The sequence below is a fragment of the Hemicordylus capensis genome, chromosome 1, assembly GCF_027244095.1.
Source record: "Hemicordylus capensis ecotype Gifberg chromosome 1, rHemCap1.1.pri, whole genome shotgun sequence".
NCBI classification, from domain to species: domain Eukaryota; kingdom Metazoa; phylum Chordata; class Lepidosauria; order Squamata; family Cordylidae; genus Hemicordylus; species Hemicordylus capensis.
Genome location: NC_069657.1, coordinates 310,140,936 through 310,159,914, shown reverse-complemented (window position 1 = coordinate 310,159,914; position 18,979 = coordinate 310,140,936). Strand labels below are relative to the sequence as shown.

General features: G+C 41.7%; 1 protein-coding gene across 5 annotated transcripts in view; it reads left to right on the top strand.

Annotated features, from left to right (window-relative positions):
• The window catches only part of PHIP (pleckstrin homology domain interacting protein), a 207,055-nt gene that overhangs the window by 106,581 nt on the left and 81,495 nt on the right, over positions 1-18,979 (top strand). For all 5 annotated transcript variants that reach the window (XM_053287002.1, XM_053286999.1, XM_053287000.1 and 2 more), the window contains 5 exons: positions 411-564; positions 1,947-2,081; positions 13,752-13,880; positions 16,894-17,119; positions 18,275-18,397. In XM_053287002.1, coding sequence (XP_053142977.1) covers positions 411-564; positions 1,947-2,081; positions 13,752-13,880; positions 16,894-17,119; positions 18,275-18,397 — 767 coding nt within the window. The remainder of the gene's footprint in view (positions 1-410; positions 565-1,946; positions 2,082-13,751; positions 13,881-16,893; positions 17,120-18,274; positions 18,398-18,979) is intronic.

Below are 18,979 nucleotides of genomic sequence, written 5' to 3'. Positions count from 1 at the left end.
GGGTCTGAACTGAGAATGCTTTTCCCTGTCATTGGGGGGTTCCAGAAACCTATAAAACCCGCTTCAGAAGTAGATGGGTGAAGTCACCCGTCTTTACAGGATGCTGTCCTTTCCATTACCAGGAAAAAACTGTTCAGGAAAGTCTAGCACTTCTGGCTGCTACATCATATAAGACTGATTTGTGAATAGATTTATCTGTTCAATGAATTGGGCAGGGGATTATTACTTATTACTTCCAGTCATGTTTGTAGTCTCTCTTGCTTTGCCTCTTCAGGTCAGAAATAAATTATGACAATTTTATGTTGACCAAATATTTTTTAAAAATAATCTTTGTAATTAAGCTCTCATGAAGTTCCTACACAGATTTTGAATAATGTCTTTATCTTTTTATTTTTGTTCACTAACTGTAGCCAAACGCTACAAGGAGTAGAAGACAAAATCACAAAACTGAAAGTTACTATGGTGGCATGGGACCGTCATGACAACTCTGTCATTACTGCAGTTAACAACATGACATTGAAAGTTTGGAATTCCTTCACTGGTCAACTTATTCATATCCTTATGGTAAGAAAAAAGTAGCAACAGTTTTGAGGGGTGGGGAAGGATTATCAATAGCAATAATTATAACATGTCTATGTCTTTCTATTGAGTGGAGGGAGTGTGTGTGTGTGTGTGTGAGAGAGAGAGAGAGAGAGAGAGAGAGAGACTGTTCTCACAAACAGAGACTGTATTCATGTGGAGCGCCGGGATCTGCACGTATCCCAGCACTCCTGGACAGCCTAACCCCACTCCCAAGTCCGACTCCCAGCTGAGGTTAAGGGAGTAAGCACTGCCGGGCTCGCTGAGGAGACAGATGGGTGCCTAGAGTGCCAATCTGACGGAATCCCCCAAGGCACCACATTCGTCACGCAGTGCCTTGTAGGATATGCGGAGGCCAGGAAAACAAGTCCCGGCCTTTGTTGTTCCACACGGCTGGTAGCAGCACAAAATAGTCATCCATGCTGCTTCTAGCAGTGAAGGTTGTGTGGGTGTGTGGCTTTTGCACCAAAAGGATCTAGAGTGCTTGTTGGGGTGAGGCGAAGGTGAGTTCTGCCAGCCTTCCCCCCACCATCACCTGCCTCCTGTGTGAAAGGTGTGTGTGTGTTTGTGACAGAGAGAGAATGAACGAATGAATGAGAGAATGAATGAATGTCCCAGAAACTGAGTGGAGGCACCTTGCAGGATTCCCTTCTGCCTCTGTATCTTATTCCACCCTATTCCATCTGTCCCATTATTCTCAGGAGAAGGTTTCTTGGGGAAGCAGAAGACTACTTTGAGATTGGAGAGAGCAGGGAAGATCCCTTGTGGAAACTTCCCTCTGCATATTCTGATAAGGATTCAACTCATGGTGTATAGTTCTAGGTAGATACTTCACAATGAATGTATGTGAAAACTAGTGTTTTGTGGTGGGATGGGGGAGAGAAGTGTTAGGAATTATAACATTACTGGTTTTTGTGGGGTTTTTTTTAGAAAAATCAAATCTGGTGATATATATATAATTTTGTGCTGAATTGCATGATTTTTGATAGTCTTGTGATTGATGCCTATTTACAACTAAAAATGTAGAGTGTACATGAAAGTTACCTTGGGATGGCTTGTATATTGTAGGTGTAGTCAAGGATCCAAAAGTGCACAGGACTGTGCGTGGGAGAGAACTATGTGCACTGTTGAAATTCTGCTACTTAATTTCATAGTAGCAGTTTCCGCAGCTGAAGAAATGAGTCATGTGCTAAACTGAACAGGCTCTTGTCTTTTTGTCACTAGGAATTGATACACAAAAAACAGCAAACAAATATCTGGCCCTGGTTCTCTACCATGCTGCTTTTTCTATGGTTCGCAGCTCTAATAATATCATCGCATGTTATATTGTTTTTGGTTTCTTAACCTTTTAAAACACCTTATTTCAGGGGCATGAAGATGAAGTATTTGTGCTTGAGACTCACCCTTTTGATCCTAGAGTTCTCTTCTCTGCTGGCCATGATGGAAATGTCATAGTCTGGGATTTGGCAAGGGGAGTCAAAATCCGGTCTTATTTCAACATGGTAAATATATTATTTGTATTAAATAAAATGTGTTAGCCTTGTTTTGCCTTTGGTATCACCATTTAATAGAATTGTGTGAGGTGTATAACTGTATGTGTAAGCACTAGTGTGAAGTCAACTCTTTATACATTTTTGTAGCATCAGCTTGTTTCCTTGTTAGTTATTTCCCGGAGACAGTTATTGGCCTGTTTACGTTCTTGCTGTAGATGGGAACCAGGTTGCTTGATTTCCTTTCTCCCTGCTTGTAACTTCTGTATATACCATATTTATCTGAATTTGGTTTTTTCCAAGTTCATTGATGTTAGAAATCAGAGAGTTGTTTTTAAATTCAGAGTACTCTCCTTTCAGGTAAATACAGATATAATCTGTATTTAACCTCTTTTAAGAAGGGGTTTTTCTTAATTCACAGTCATCTTCTGTTCGGGTAAATAAAGTAGATGATTGATATATTGATGCTGCTTTGAACATGACATTAAAGGAGTTTGCTTACAATAATACTGTTCATTTTAAAATTGTGTGATGAAACCCAACTTTAACAATACTGGAGATTTATTGAAGTATTATAATTGAATTTTTGTCTTACTTCCTATTTAGATAGTATACTATCTACTAATTCAGAGCAAATGGGTTCTATTTGTAAACTGTAAATCAAGCAGAGGTTAAGGTTTGTAAAGCTGGCAACTATTCCTTATCTCATGCTCCTTCAGTGCATCCCTAGCATTTTTGTCTCTGTTTCTTACTGAAGGTAGTGCTCCACAAAAGCAAAATCCGGCAAGTTGTCTCTTGTGTTCTTTTCATGGTGTACTTCTGTTAGTAGGTATGGGGATGGGAGCAGGATCCACCTTCTTTTATACTGTAAATCTAGTAGACAGTGATGTAACTTGTGGGAAACTATTCTTTATTTAGAAGTTAAAATTTTTATATATATATATGTATATGTATATGTATATGTATATATATATTCATTCTTTGTTCAGCATCCTCAATACCACTTTTCCTAACTTAAGGCTACAATCCTATGCACACTTACTTGAGAGTAAGCCTCATTGATAATGACTTCCAAGCTAACATGCATAGAATCAGGCTTTGGATGTTGTATGACATCCAGAAACAAAGACTACTATATTTGGTGCTCAGATGATATTCTTAGTTTAAAAAATAATCTGTTACAGTAAGAATATTTACTGTATGCCATGGTCAATTTGCAGACAGTCTTCCAAACCTCATGCAACTGTACATAAGGGTAAGGTATAGAAAAGAAGATTTTAAGATCTGGGGCGTGATCCAATGAATCTATTAGAATGGGTTCTGTGCCTGCGCCGAAGCCTGTCCGTGTGGAGTACCACAGCTCCTCTTGGCATTTGTGCCCCGTCCCACGTGACTACGTGGCTATTTAAGGCAGGAGGAAGCGCCAGCACTTCAGTTCCCATGCGACTGCCATAGTGATCAGTTCCTTGGTCACTACAGCTCCTTGTACTGGTTCCTTGCTTTCTGAATGTTTTTTTTAAAAATGATTTTGACCCTTGGACTGCTTAAGACTACGTTTTGTGTAAGATCGGACTGTTTGTATTGACTTCGGATAACGGAATGTGGATGACAGCAATGTATGACCCTAAACGCTTAGACGAGAAATCAAATAAAAAGACTTGAAAAAACTGAAAAGACATTCAAGTGTTGCTCTAAATGTAAAGTGAAGTTACCCTCGGAAGACTTGTGTTTGCGGTGCCTGACAGAAACCCACAACACCTCCGCTTGTAAGGTTTGCCAGTCTTTTTCAAAGCAGACATGACACAACTGGGAACTTTGAGGGCTGCGCTTTACGACAATGTATTAAGTCTCCCAGGTCCATCTAAGGAGGGGGCACCATTGTCTTCTAAGAGGGATGGCTTGAGGGCTGAGGCTTCGACCCAGTCTAAACCATCAACACCTGTGTTTAAGTCTCCCAAGATGCCAAAGCGGCATGGGGACAAGATGGCAGACACTTCAGAGCCTACCAAAAAAGAAAAAAAAGTGTCAGCATCGAAGCCTACTTGGTCCCAGACTGTGGCACAAGATGTTCTTTTTGGGTCAGTTTTGAGACTGTCGACACAGACCACAATGACACCTAGACAATTGACACCAAAGCGGCCAGCTTCGGTGCCAACATTGATGTCAAAAGATCCATCCTTGGCATTGACAAGTGCTGCCTACACGCACGTTACAACAATGGCAGCATCGACATTGATGCCAGTTTTGTCTGTTGTACCTCTCTCTGTACCAAGACTTTCTTGGCACTCTTTGACAATGAGATCGCTACCCCCTCCTAGGACGGCACTGATATCGAGGGCTGTTTCTCCCTGGCATAGACATCACTAAAGTCTCCTTGAACATTGAAAGCGGGACAGCTGATGTGGCAACGCCTTCGTATGTGTCCTGCACTGAGGAAATGAAAGCTTAGCCTATCCAGCTTAAGGAAATGGCTACTGCACTGGGACTTGATCTGAAATCACAGTTCTCCACAATTGATGACCCGGTGTACAGTTTTATGGCAAAGTCCATGTTTGCACAACCTGTCGTCTTACCTCTTTTGCCAGTCATTTCCAAGGTGGCTCAATACGCTTGGGAGGTTCCACACACTTCCACTCCAACATCAAAAAGACTAGAAGGCCTATATAGAGTGCAAGAACAGGATAACACCTACCTGCTGAAACATCCTGTACCAAAACTCCCTTGTTATAGACTGTACCACTTCTTCTAGGGTGGGGAGGCATCATGCAACTCCTTCAGATAAAGAGGGAAGGAAATTAGATATGCTTGGCAGTAAAATATATTCAATGACTTGCTTATCGGTGAAAATGGCCAACTATTCAGCCTGCATGACTAAGTACAATTATTGCCTTTGGGATACCTTAGGACAGGATTTGGACTCTCTCTCCCCAGAGGAATTGAAAGCTCACTTTCAGAAAATTTTGCAAAAGTCTGCAGAGTTTCCTCGACAGCAGTTAAGTACTGTGATACACCTGGCAGAATCCGGATCTATCCATGAGCTCATCTGTTCCTTTGGGACGTCATGCTTGGTTTTGTTCAGCTGCTGTACAATTTGACATGAAGGTCAAAATTGAAGGCCTCCCATTTGATGGGAAAGGTTTGTTCTCAGAAAATGGATGCTACAATGGAAAAGCTTAAAAAAAAATCAAAGTTCACAGCAAAGACTTCTTCCTCTTATGTGGCTGAATCCAAGGCTAGCAACTGATCTTGTTCTAACTATAGATGGCAGGACCGCAGGGATTTTAGAAAATCCTACAAGAAACACTACCAACCAAAGAACAAGAACAAACAGGGCCAGTGTAATAAACAGGTGGCGACCCAGAAGCAGCACCTTTTGAGGTCAGTGTCAGCCCATCAAACCAACTGCCATCAGTGGACTCAACGAAAACATCAGCCTTCCCTAACACTTTAGCGCCGAGTATGACTGCCTGCAACATCTATTGGCCACAATCAACACCTTCAGCCAACATCATCTTCGTATTGGTAAGCAATGCCCAAGCATGGCACCACATAACATCCAATTATTGGGTGTTGAAGATTGTATCTTTGGGCTACGCTATAGAGTTCAAAGTATGTCCAGCTTTCAGAGGACTGCGCTTTACAAAAGTGACTCCTGCCCTACAAAAGGAGGTGCAGGTGCTGTTGGGCAAGAATGCAATTGTCCTGCTGTGATAGGTGCAGAAGCAGGAAGGGTTCTACTCTCACTTCTTTCAAATCCCCCAAAGGGATGATAGAAAATCAGGCTATAATGGACCTGAGACATCTGATCAAGTTCACTCATGTAACGAGGTACTGAATGACGATGTTGCAAGACATCCTGCCACTTCTACATCAGGAGCCGTGGCAGTGGGGACCTTGATTTACCAATATAGAGTACTAGTGTTTGGCCTCTGCACCCCCCACCCCACCCCCCAGTTTTCACAAAGTGCATGGCTGTGGCGGTGGTGCACCTCTGGACCTAGGGGCTGCCAATTTACCATTTCCTGGACGACTGGCGGTTGGCATCAAAGGACAGAGAAGGGTTACTTTCTCAGATACAGTACTTAGTGCGCTTTCTTCAGGACCTCAGGATAGAGGTCAATTGGAAGAAATCTCATCTAAACCCCACAACATCAATCTCCTACATAGGGGCGGTTCTGGATACACAGACGGGAAGAGCCTACTTACCACGAGAAAGATTCCAGGCCATAACGGAACTAGTATACCAGGTCCAGTCCAGCGCAGCATGCAAGGCAGATTCAGTACCTCCTGGGCCAATGACAGTCCGGCATACGTACCTGAAAATGAGAAAATTGCAGTTATGGTTCTTATCCACCTTCATTCTGAATATAGACAGCCTCCAGAAGCAACTAGTTATTCTGCAGCAAATCCTCTGATCATTGGGTTGGTAGATGCCTTCAGAGAATCTACTGTGTGGAGTCCCGTTTCAACCGCAGTTTCCTTCAGTATGGGTGCCGACGGACGCCTCACTGATTGGCTGGAGGTGGGGCGGCGGTGGTCATTGCAATGGCTGCATGGCCCAGAGAGGTACTCACCAACAAAAACATTTCCACACAAATTTCCTGGAACTCGGCAGTTTATCAGGCCGTGAAGGCCTTTCTACCAATGCTGAAAGGGAGAACTGTGCAGTTTCAATTGGGTAATTACAACTGCTATTGCCTACCTTAACAGACAGGGGATGGGCAGTGTCCAGGTCTCTTTGTGCATTGAGCGTACAGATATGGCACTGGTGCATCAGAAACATCACCCCTTTGGTCCCTGGGGAATGCTTTCCAGATGGACTGGTCTCAGCACCTATTGTACATATATCCTCCTCTACCACTGGTAGGGAGAGTGGTGGTGTGTCTTCTGATCTGATCAAGCCACGTGCATCCTGATCACTCCATGGTGGCCTCAGCAACCATGGTTTCTGCATCCACTCAGACTGTCCAACCACACATACATAAGGCTTCCTCCGCATCAAGATCTTCTGTCACGAGACAACGGTTAGGTACTGCGCCCAGAGGTACCCACTCTACAGCTAATAGCATGGAAGATAGGCTTCTAAATAAAATCTTAACCAGAGGATGCCTTCCACTAAGAGAAACTATGCTAGTAAATGGAAGAGGTTCACTTGCTGTGTAGCCTCAAAATGGCTTTTGCCCTCAGAAAGCTACTGTCTGTCAGGTCCTCCTGTACCTAACCACAGTGAAGACCTCCCTGCTTTCTAATGTCTCCTCCATAAAAGTCCACTTAGCAGCAATTTTAGCTTAGCTGCTAATTCTATCCAGGATGGGATGGAAAGGCAGTATTTTCCCACCCCAGCTGCAAGAGCTTTCTGAAAGGTCTCACCAACCTGTACCCACTGGTTAAACAACCTCTGGATCAGTGGAGTATATCTTTGGTCCTTTAGGTTCTGACAGACACGCCCTTTGAGTCCCTTGCTACAGTTAGCCTGAAACTGGTTTATCTGAAGACTGTCTTCTTGGTAGCAATTACAGCTTGCCCACAGGGTGAGTGAACTTACAGCTCTGAGGATGGATGTGCCCTATGCACGCTTCTACCCAGATAAAGTGTTGCTACATCCTTACATTACTTTCCTATTTAAGGTTGTGACAGATTTTTACATAAACCAAGACATCATGCTAAGTAAAGTGTGCCATCAAGTCGATTTTGACTCCTGGCGCCCACAGAGCCCTGTGGTTTTCTTTTGGTAGAATACAGGAAAGGTTTACCATTGCCTCCTCCCATGCAGTATGAATTGATGCCTTTCAGTATCTTCCTATATTGCTGCTGCCTGATATAGTACCAGCGGGGATGTGAACCGCCAGCCTTCTGCTTGTTAGTGAAGCATTTCCCCACTGTGCCACTTAAGGTGACTCTGACATTGTGCTACCTACCTTCTTTAGTTATCCAAGTATGGCTCTTGAAAAGGCTCTGCATTCCCTGGATGTCCAAAGGGCCCTTCTATTCTAACTGTCAAGAACAAAGATGATCAGGAAGATAAAACAGTTGTTCATATTGTACAAAGGAAGGTTTATTGGTCAGGCCTTGTCTAGGCAATGGCTATCCCTCTGGCTAGTAGAGCTGATCCTTTTGACATACAAGTTACAAAAGCTAAAGCCACCTAAGTCCATCAAGGCACATTCAACCAGAGGTTACAGTGTCTCTGCGGCTCAATTATCTGGCATATCATTTCAGGACATTTGTAGGGCTGCAACCTGGTCCTCAGAACAGCCCTTCGTAAGGCACTATGCCATTTACTTGCGTTCTTCAGCGGTGGCGAACTTTGGAGGGGTGTTCTCAGAAGGGTGTTACAATAACACTACTGCTTTCTCCTCCTTTAGGAGCTAGCTAAACACCCATTCTAATGGATTCAACAGATCATGCCCCAGATAAACAGGTTGCTCACCTGTAACTAATGATCTGATAGTGATCCGTTGACATCCATTAGATCCTCCGGAACCTCCCCTCTGCAGTAGTGCTCAAGTCTACATCAAAACTCACCTGTTGCTCCATAGATGTTTGACAGCTCTGGTGGTCTCCAAGGAACTGGAGACTCCAAGTGGTGGCGCTTCCTTCCACCTCAAATATCCACGTGGTCACACGGGGTGCAAGCGCTGAGAGGAACTGTGGTACTCCACACTGACAGGTTTCAGCGCAGGCACAGAACCCATTCTAATGGATGTCAGTGAATCACTACCAGATCATCATTTACAGGTGATCAACCTTTTTTTCTTCATGGCTTACTACACTGGAATGTTTAAATGAATCTGTTATAGATATGAGCACCTCTCATTCAATCTACGTCAGAACTTAGAACAATTCTACTTGGCTTAAAAAAAACGTTTTTCTAAAAAGTGGATTCTCTTGAAAGGGTTCTCTTTCTTGTAGAAGAGAATTTACACGTGAACTTCCCCATTTGTGGACCTGACATCTGCGGTTCTGCATATCCGCAGCCAAGTAATTGACATCTGACCTTGGCATACATGGAAAACAAAGGCATACATGGCATACATGGAAAACAATATGTTCTGCGTATCTATGGTGTCGGTGTGGCCAGAAATGATCTCTTCTGGCCACCATTTTGTGGCTCATTTTAAAAGCAAACTTTCCCCCCTGATTTTTCAGGGGGGAAATAGGGGATTGGGGGACATTCCTGGACAGCTGTAGACCCATGGAGCATGGCAGGGCACTTTAGTTTCTCCCTTTTTTGTTGTTCACCATTTTTTGGATATATATTTTTTCAGCCTCCAGGAATCTCTCCCATTCCCATTGCCTTAATGCCCTGTTATCCGCAGTTCTGTTTCCTATGAAAATCTATAGGACTTGAACCCCACACAGATAATGGGGTCCACCTGTACTTGTCAGTCCAAAATATTTTAAGCATTAGATCAGGCCTGCTCAACTTTGGCCCCCCCAGCTGTTTTTGGACTTCAACTCCCATAATGCCTAGCCCCTGTGGGATTGATTGATTGATTGGCTTAGAGCAGTTTCCACAATCCATAGCCAGGGATTATGGGAGTTGTAGGCCTACATCTGTGGGAAGTCCGAAGTAGAAAAGTGAGAATTGTATTAATGGACCCAAGTAAAATTTTATATGCCCACTCCTTCATAAGAATATAAGAGAGTCCTGCTGGGTCAGACAAAAGGCTATTCTGCACAGCATCCTGTTTCCCACCATGGCCAGCCAGATGCCTCTAGGAAGCCAACATGCAGGAGGTGAAAGCATACCTCTTGTCTGCTGTTGCTCATCTGTAACTGGTGTTATTGGTAGAGGTATACTGCCTCTGAACCTGGAGGGAAGTATGTAGCTAGATTGACTAGTAGCCATTGATAGAGGACATCTATGAATTGGTCTGATCTCCCTTTAAAGCTGTCTAAGCTAGTGTCCATTGCCACGTCTTGTAATTTCTCCCAGAATGTTTGAATGCACTGACAGTATTCACTTAAGTTTCCAAATGACTAGCTGTCCAAAGTACTTTAGAATTGATTGTAATTGATATAAAGGCTAAGATGCACAAACAGTTGAAGTTCTCAGTCTTTGTTTCTTCAGTGCCTTTGTAGTTCTATGTACTAGAGTCCAATTCAGCAAGCAGAATGCTTTCCTTACACTTGAGTATGCATATTCACCGTTAAATAAGGGTGAAACTGGCAGGGGCACTTGAAGGAGGGCATTTGAGGCTGGTCTTACAGATTGGGCAAGTTCAGATGGCTCTTCAGAATGGTGTCAGCCATATTTATTGTTCATATGCCTGCTCTGTTCCTATACAGGAGGGTGTGTTTGCACTTGTCTCATTTTAGCATCAATGGAGTGCAGAGATAAGGTGAATTAAAATATTTGTCCTCCTCCCCAGCCTTATTTGTTGTTAGATTTATATCCCATTTTTTCTGACAGTCTCAGAGCAATTTGTAGCCTTTTAAAAATTAATAAATCTGTACTGAAGGGGATCACGATTTTTTTTTTAAGGAAAAAATTTTTTTAATGGAAAAAGAAAAGTTCTCAGAGGGGGGAGGTCCAGAAGACAATTGGTTCTCCTCATAATGATGGAGGAGACTTGCTGCTTTTCCGCAATCTGTTGCTGTAACTTCTGTAACTTTTTCTTTTTAACTAGTCCGGCTTTTGATTTGTGGGGCTGTGTGAGCTAAAAGGTGTTGTGGCGAAGGCAGGAGGGTTCAGTAAGTTAGAAATTCCTCATCCCCACAGCCCCCCCCCTGCACACACTTACTTATTTATTTATTCGATTTTTATACCGCCCTTCCAAAATGGCTCAGGGCGGTTTACAACTAAAAACAAAAGCATTAAAATTATTTAAAAACTAAAACAAAAATTATTAAACAGTTAACGATTGAAAAGTCATAAAACAGTAAACAATCACAACAATTTAAAAAACCCTGAAAAACAGGTTACAATATTAAAACCAATTATAACTAAAAACCCTGGAAGTCCAGGCTTAACAGATAGGTTTTAAGGGCTCTCCTGAAGGCCAGTAAAGTATTCAGATTGCAGATTTCTGCCGGGAGTTTATTCCACAGCCCAGGAGCAGCTTCAGAGAAGGCCCACTTCCGAGTCACCACCGGACGAACCAGTAGTAACCACTTGATACATACCATATATACTTGAGTATAAGCTGATCCAAATATAAGCCGAGGTACCTAATTTTACCTAAGAAACCAAAAAAACTGATTGACTCAAGTATAAGCCTAGGGTGGGAAATGCAGCAGCTACTGGTGAGTAGTACTGGAGCAGCGGGACGAATCGAGCCCATTGTGACCAGTATGTACGTTATTACAGGGGGACATTTTAGCATGGGCAGATAGATCCAGTATAAGCCGAGGCTGATTTTTTCAGCACATTTTGGGTGCTGAAAAATTCGGCTTATACTCGAGTATATACGGTATATGGGGAAGATATGTGAAGCAACAGGTGGCTGATTCTGCCCATGTCTCATTTGGTGCTTAATAAGGATGTGGCCCATGCTATGTGCAGGGTCCAACATTCCTCTCCTCCTTTCTCAATATTTGTACCATAGTAGATAAGTGTCTCATTTTCATATTTTTTTCATGATCTGCTAGGAAACTAATCTTTTCATCTGGAATCTTGTAGTTGTTCACAACTAAATGGAAACAAAGACACATTGCAACAATGTCGGGTATGACATAATATGACCTAGATGCCACTGCACCATAAGATCTAATCTGTCTGTTCATCTATCTACAACTTTGTCACTGATTTAATACTAGACTAACGGGGTTAGTCCCCGGGAAGGCAAACAATGAAGTAAACCCCACCCTTCTTTGCAATGAATCAAAGCTAGTATCAACGATATCAGCTCTTGTCTTTTATGTTAAAGCAGGGATAGAGAGAGAGAGAGAAAATGTAAAATCCTTTTATTGAGGATTTTAAAGAGTGTGTGTGTACGCACATGCACGTGTGCTTGTGCCCCTAAACTGATTCCATACAAGCAGAATGGCTTTGGCAGTTTTCCTGTTATGACAACCAGCCCTTTACGCTGCATCAGCTGCTGTTCAAGAAGAGGCCCTCATAATCAGGGCCTACTCTTGTTGGGGCATGAGGAACTGTAGTGGGAAAGCATTTTTGAAAAGCCATGGGGCGCAAGTAGAAGTCCTTTTGGATCCCAATCTCTGTGTGTCTTGTATGGAAACTTGAATGTAGTTCTCTTTTTCTGGGTAGTGAAATAGATTGTAGTATGTTTCTGTAATGTGTGTTTCTGGGTAACTAGAATTTAACATTTTTACCAGGATTATGCCTTTTTTATTTAAACAAGTTGAGACTTGTTCAAAAGAGAATCTCAGTTGATAGCAAGTTTGAGTAGCTGTCTTAACAGATTATGGAAAACTATGCATAGTATTTGAGTTGGTTTTGGATAGAAAAGTACATACACAATCTCATACCAGACTTATGTCATATTACTTAGAAATAGGTTCCATTGTATTTTGACAGGTGTTGCTATGAGTTGTTTAAGTTAGAAGTACATATTTTGCAGTAAAACCTTAGCAGTTCAGGTGTCATCTATAGTTTTTAAGTGTGAAGTTATACCTGGATCTGCTATATAGTATAATCCTAGTCAAGGCATTTAATCTCTGTATTTCATCTTCTCAGTCTGAAATAGGGCTTTATTATTATTTTTCAGGGATTTTACGGTTCATTTTGAATTTTGGAAGGAATTCTATTCCCCCTCCCCCCATTTTTTTTCTTCATAGTCTTGGTATAGTTAGAGAAAAGAGATTTTCATTGAAGGGCTTCTTAAATGGTTCTGCAACTGGGAATTTTGGTAGAGTACAGAGGAAGTCAAAGTTCAGAGTGGTGATTGGTCACCTGTGCTTGATTGACAGGTTACAGGGAAAAACAAAAACCCATTTGTTCTGGATTAATGGAAATGGAAAACAGAAAGTGAGTATCAGGTAAAATTCTTTTTAAAATATTTGCAGTTCTTTAGATGAGTTGCAAGGAAAGTATTTGGGTTGAATTGGGCAAATAACTAGCTCAACTATCCATATAGTTTATCTCACTGCAGTGACAAACGTTGGACCAAGAGCTAGGAATGCTGAATTCTATTACAGTTTACAAGAAAGGTGAAGAACTCATTGGTATTAGTAACTGAAATCTGTGTGCAGCCTTTGATCTAGGTGTGAGAACAGACGAGGGAGCAACTAAATGAAACTCAAACATCTTCATAAATATATGTGGTGGACACACACACCCCCGCAGCATCTTTTTTATGTCATGTTTTTAACAGCCTGATCTTAAACATATTTGCTTAGCAAATAGCAAGTAAGTTCCAGTGAGTTCAATGAGACTTGTATCTTGGCAATACTTGTTAAGATTGTAGCTTAACACAGATGTCAAAAATATAGTGGAGCAAAGCATACATTCTCCTTTAACATTAACTTAATAAACTTAGTACAAACCTTTGGATAATCTTATGTCCTCTCTTAAATTTCAACAGCTAGGTAATGTGACATTTAATTTATGAATGTTCTATCTGACTTTGCTTACAAGTGCACAAAAAGTAAGCAACGTCATGCAGAATGTAATTCCTATCAAACAACTTATTTTCTTTTTATAGGTTTGTCATGGTTGTGTTAAAAAATTTCAGATGTCTATGTAGTTTCTAGTAGTCTTGTTAACTTGTATTTCAGATTGAAGGACAAGGACATGGGGCAGTATTTGACTGCAAGTGCTCTCCTGATGGTCAGCATTTTGCATGCACAGACTCTCACGGTCATCTTCTGATCTTTGGCTTTGGCTCAAGTAGCAAATATGACAAGGTATTTCTACAGAAACATCTAAGTTTAACTTGTAACTGCTGTTCAAAGACTATGAGATACCATAATTAATTGATCACATGTCTCCCAACATGATACTTTAGTTTATATCCGGATTCAGCTATGTTTACAGTCTAGCATCAATCTTGCTGGTTTTTGCCTGAAAGGAATGAGTGGAGAAGTACTCAGTCTGTTGTGGGTGGAGTACAATCTGTTGTCTTCTGTCTTTGGGGGGGTTAATTTTATTGGTTTTTATGGTGTTGATTGTATTTTGCCCTCCTTTGGAAGGGCATAAGCATAAAAGTGGGTGTCTGTAGCTTGCTGCTGTTTAATGATTCTTCTGAAATTGCCTCTTACTATATTTTAAAATAAAATGCAGTGGGTTGTTTTTTTTAAGAGTGAAATATGCTCTTAACCTTTGGAAATAATTTAGTAATAATACAGTTACTTCTGATTTTACTCTTAACCTAAGTTTTCTTTGTTTATGGTCTTCTTATTTTGCCTAGAATCTCATGATACAATTCAAAGAACCTTAAAGCTACAAAAGGTCCTATTGCATTCTAGTGTTTCAGACACTGAATAATCTCAAAATACATGATTGGCCAAGGGACTTGTTGCGTACCTTACCACCTTCTTCTTTTTGCTCTTCCCTGTTTATAATATACAGTGTGAAAGGGAAGTATAGGAAGGCATAGAAAATCTTCCTCACTGGGTAGCTTAAAGTGTGTGTGTTGCTGAGGCCTATGGCTTTCAGTAAGCCATCACCTGGCATGATCTTTGCATGTACCCTTAGTGAGGCTGCTGCCTTCTAGACTATCCAATCTCTGGTCAAAGGTGAGGAGGTGTGCAAGGTAACCTCCTGGTCTTCCCTTCATGCTGCCCACTTTACAGGATTAGCCATTTTGATTCATCTGAAGTTGCCTTTGGCAGAAGGTTAACTCAGAAGTTAATGGAGTGGAGCCAACATCCTCCCTTCTGGCAGCATTTGGGTCAACTGTTTTGTTATGCCCAGAGTCTGGCCTGCTGGAAGGGCCTCAAGTATGGACAACTTGCTTACCTGTGAATTTTCCTTCTACTTGCCCTGCAGACAGTCCTGAAACCCAACCTAATTTGTTGGAGAGTATTATAGTTCTCTTTGGGGTTTTTTTTTGGGGGGGGGCGTTAAACTGCTTTAGGGGGCCCTATAACTAGGATCCTCTAAGCATGTTCTAGGGACAAAGGCTAAGTTATTGTGAATTATTGCTATGCCAATAGTAACAGCAACTTGGAAGAAAGTGAGAAGTGTTTCGTAAAACAGCTTCCCAGCAGACACTCTCGTAAAACAAGCAAAAACCCACCACTGCCTCCTGGTGGATATAGACACAATAACCCAATTGCTAGACCATAGTCTGGTGAACAGGTAGAGGGAGAATTCGCAGGTAGTCAAATCCTCTGTTTTATGTGCACATTAATTTCAGCATGCATAAAGGCCTCTTCATTTCCCTGTAAACTGCAGGTGTTCTGTGTGCATTTTGGGGAAATCCCTCTGAACATGGAGCGTTTGTAGAAAAGTACAGCAAGTCTCTGCATGCATAGGGCTTTGTATTTTGTTCTAAATTTTATAGCAAAGTAAGTTTATAATCGATCTTTTAGACATTAATCACCACATAGATGATTACACCCTTCAGTAGAAGATTGGTCTAGAATAACCAAGCTGCTTCTGGACAAATTCGAGTCTCTACTTGGCACAAGTGTGCATTTGAAAAACAAAGAAGCCCTCACTCCTAGTATCACAAACAGACATCATAATTGTGAATACAAAAACATCCTTAAAATGAAGTAGTGGAAAATGAATCCTACCTTAACTACCATTAAACATTATGTTGTATACATAATAATCTATCTATCTATTTATCTATTTATCTATCTATCTATCTATTTATTTATTTATTTATTTATTTATTTGACACACCCTTATATTGGGGCCAGACTAGATGTGACTTGCATCATTGCCCTGGTGTGTCTCCTCACCCCATCAGTCAATAAAATGTACAGAAGAGGGGGCAACCTGGATTGAGACTGCAGCATAATCCTATCCCCTGCCACAGCTCTGTTTTTGAATGAGGGCCCCAGCCCTGCATGCACTATTTACCATGGAAAACACAGAGCCCTTTCTCATGACCAGTGAGAAAAGGCTATCTGATTTGCAGGGAGGAAGCCCGAAAGCTCTTACCTCCCCGCAGACGATCCTTGCAATGTTCCTGGGTGGGCGCATTGCCCACCCAGATGAGGGTCGGGGTACTGGGATGTGCCACCCCGCATTGCCACTAATGCACCGTGTGAGTGTGCGGTGCATTATGGGGATCCACTGAGTCTGCCAGCCGTGGCTGACCCATGATAGCTCAGATGGGGTTAGGAGAGTGCTCACTCTCCTAACCCTGTTTTGTGTGGAGGCTTCATAGGTGGGTTTGCCACTGTGGTGCCACCGGGATCGGGCACAATCCTGGTTGTTCTTACACACGTGCAAAACCGGGCTGGGATCCCTTAGCCTAGTTTTGCACGTGCATGTGAATAGCCTCACAAACGTAATTGGCTCCAGTGGACAAGACTTCTTCAATGATTGTGCTTGGGCTTTGGAACTCCCTAAGGCGGCTTGCTTGGCCTAGAAGGCTAGTTGAGACTACCATTTCCCAATGGATAGTTGATCTGAACTAATACCCCCTTTGAAAACTGATCTTTATGATTTTACTGGATGTACATGACAATATTCTGCCCAAAAAAACCCACTGAGAGTGGCTTACAGCAAAATATAAATTCTTAAGCCATTTAATAGGATTAACAAATTTTTAAAAAACACTACCATGGTGATGGGCACAATGGAGTACATCTTTTCCTCCTTGAAAGAGAAGACACTTTAACAATATCTGACTGCATTTTGGTGTAATTTGCTTCTGAATACCTGTCTGTGATAGCTTTTTATAAAAGGTTTATTGATTGGTTTTGTTCTCTAGTTAAAATAGATTGGCCTTATTTACAGATAGCGGATCAGATGTTCTTTCACAGTGATTATCGACCTCTTATCCGTGATGCCAATAACTTTGTGCTGGATGAACAGACACAACAGGCGCCACACCTTATGCCTCCTCCATTTTTGGTTGATGTTGATGGTAACCCTCATCCATCAAGATACCAGAGATTAGTTCCAGGACGTGAAAACTGTAGAGAGGAGCAACTTATTCCTCAAATGGGGGTAACTTCCTCAGGTATACAACTTCAGCTGCATGTGGGACTTTAAAGTTTTCTTTTATCAGAAATAGAAATCCTATTTAATAAGATTTCGATCCTTAGCACTTGTTAGACTATAAATCCCAGCATTTGGGAGAAGCCATGATGCTAAACTAGTATGGTACTAATATCAGTGTGTATTGTAGACCTAACATCCCTCATTCCTTCCACTGTGTCTTTTTACTTCTCTTAAAAATGGAGATAAAACATGTCATCATGTTGCCACTGATGTGACCCACCTACTTGTGGGTTCAATTCATTAGTTGAGAACCAACAAGTACGAGATTGTTAGCCTTGCTAGTCTGTAACACAATTTAGCTGTAGTCCAACAGCACTGTGGTAACAAGCATGCACTGTCTGCTTTGCTAAGTAGGGTCCATTCTGGTTTGCATTTGAATGGGAAACTACATGTGAGCACTGTGAGATATTCCCCTTAGGGGATGAGGCTGCCCTGGGAAGAGCATCTGCATACAGAAGGTTCCAAGTTTCCTCCCTGGCATCTCCAAGATTGGGCTGAGAGAGACTTCTGCCTACAACGTTGGGGAAGCCGCTGCCAGTTTGTGTTGACAATACTGAACTTGCTGGACCAACGATATAAGGCAGTTTCCTGTGTTCTGTTACTTAATATCAGGGCTGCTCAGCTTCGACCCTCCTGCAGATGTTGGCCTGTGACTCCCATAATCCCTGGATATTGGCCACTCTGGCTGGGGATTATGGGAGTTGTAGTCCAAAAACAGCTGGGGGGCACTAAGTTGAGCAGCCCTGCTTAATATTGGTAGCTAATTAAGTACACAATTTCACATGCATTAAGCTCCAAGACATTTTTATTCAAGAGAAATTGTGACTAATGAAGCTTACTTGATAAGCATGTTGTTCGTTAACCTTAATATTGGAAGTTAGCAAGTGTCTACAGTGTGTTCACTTCCATGTATAAATGTGCAGATAATATGTAATGATCATTATTCTGTGGAGTTTAGTTGTAGTAAGGAATGCTACAAATGATGTAGACTTCTAGAACAATTCACTTAAATGAGAAAAAAGTAAATAACTTGTACTTATAAACTGTGCAAAACCATATATGTTAAATGAGTTGGTTCTTCCAAAGAACTAAACCTAAATTCTGGTTTTCATAGGACTGAACCAGGTGTTGAGTCAACAAGTTAGTCCTTTGGATAGCATGATACAGAGACTTCAACAAGAGCAAGATCAGAGGCGTTCTGGAGAGGCTGGAACTAGCACTAACAGAGTTGGCAGAGGTAACTAAACCCTTTATTTAAGCATCTGAATAAACAGAATCTGATCGATTTCATATATATACCGTATATGCCACATTTTTATTCTGCCCTTCCTCCAAGGAGCTTGGGCCTATGTATATGGTTCTCCCCTCTCATTTTATCCTCACAACAATCCAGCAAGGTAGGTTAAACTGTGACTGGCCCGAGGTCATCCAGTGAGCTTCATAACTGAGTGGGGATTTGAACTCTAAACACTCTACCCACTACACACAGTGTTGCTTTTTTAAAATTATTAAATCCAAAGTATAATTTTGTAAAATTGGAAGAGAGGCACCAGTGTATAATAAAAGTGCCTTCAAGTTTTAAGATAAGTCGTAATCTTCTGGAATCAAGGAAGTTCATCACTTACAGCAACTAACAGGGAAACCCGGGAGTTGTGTAGTTCCACAGGTTTTAAAGGTTACAAATGAGTATAGTGGATTCATAGTTGTGCATAAGCAACTGCTTTAATTCATATTGCTGAACTGTCTATGAGCAGCACAGTTGTGGGTACCTGTGAGAGTCTCCATAGTGACATGAAAATGGCATCTAATTTCTTTCATT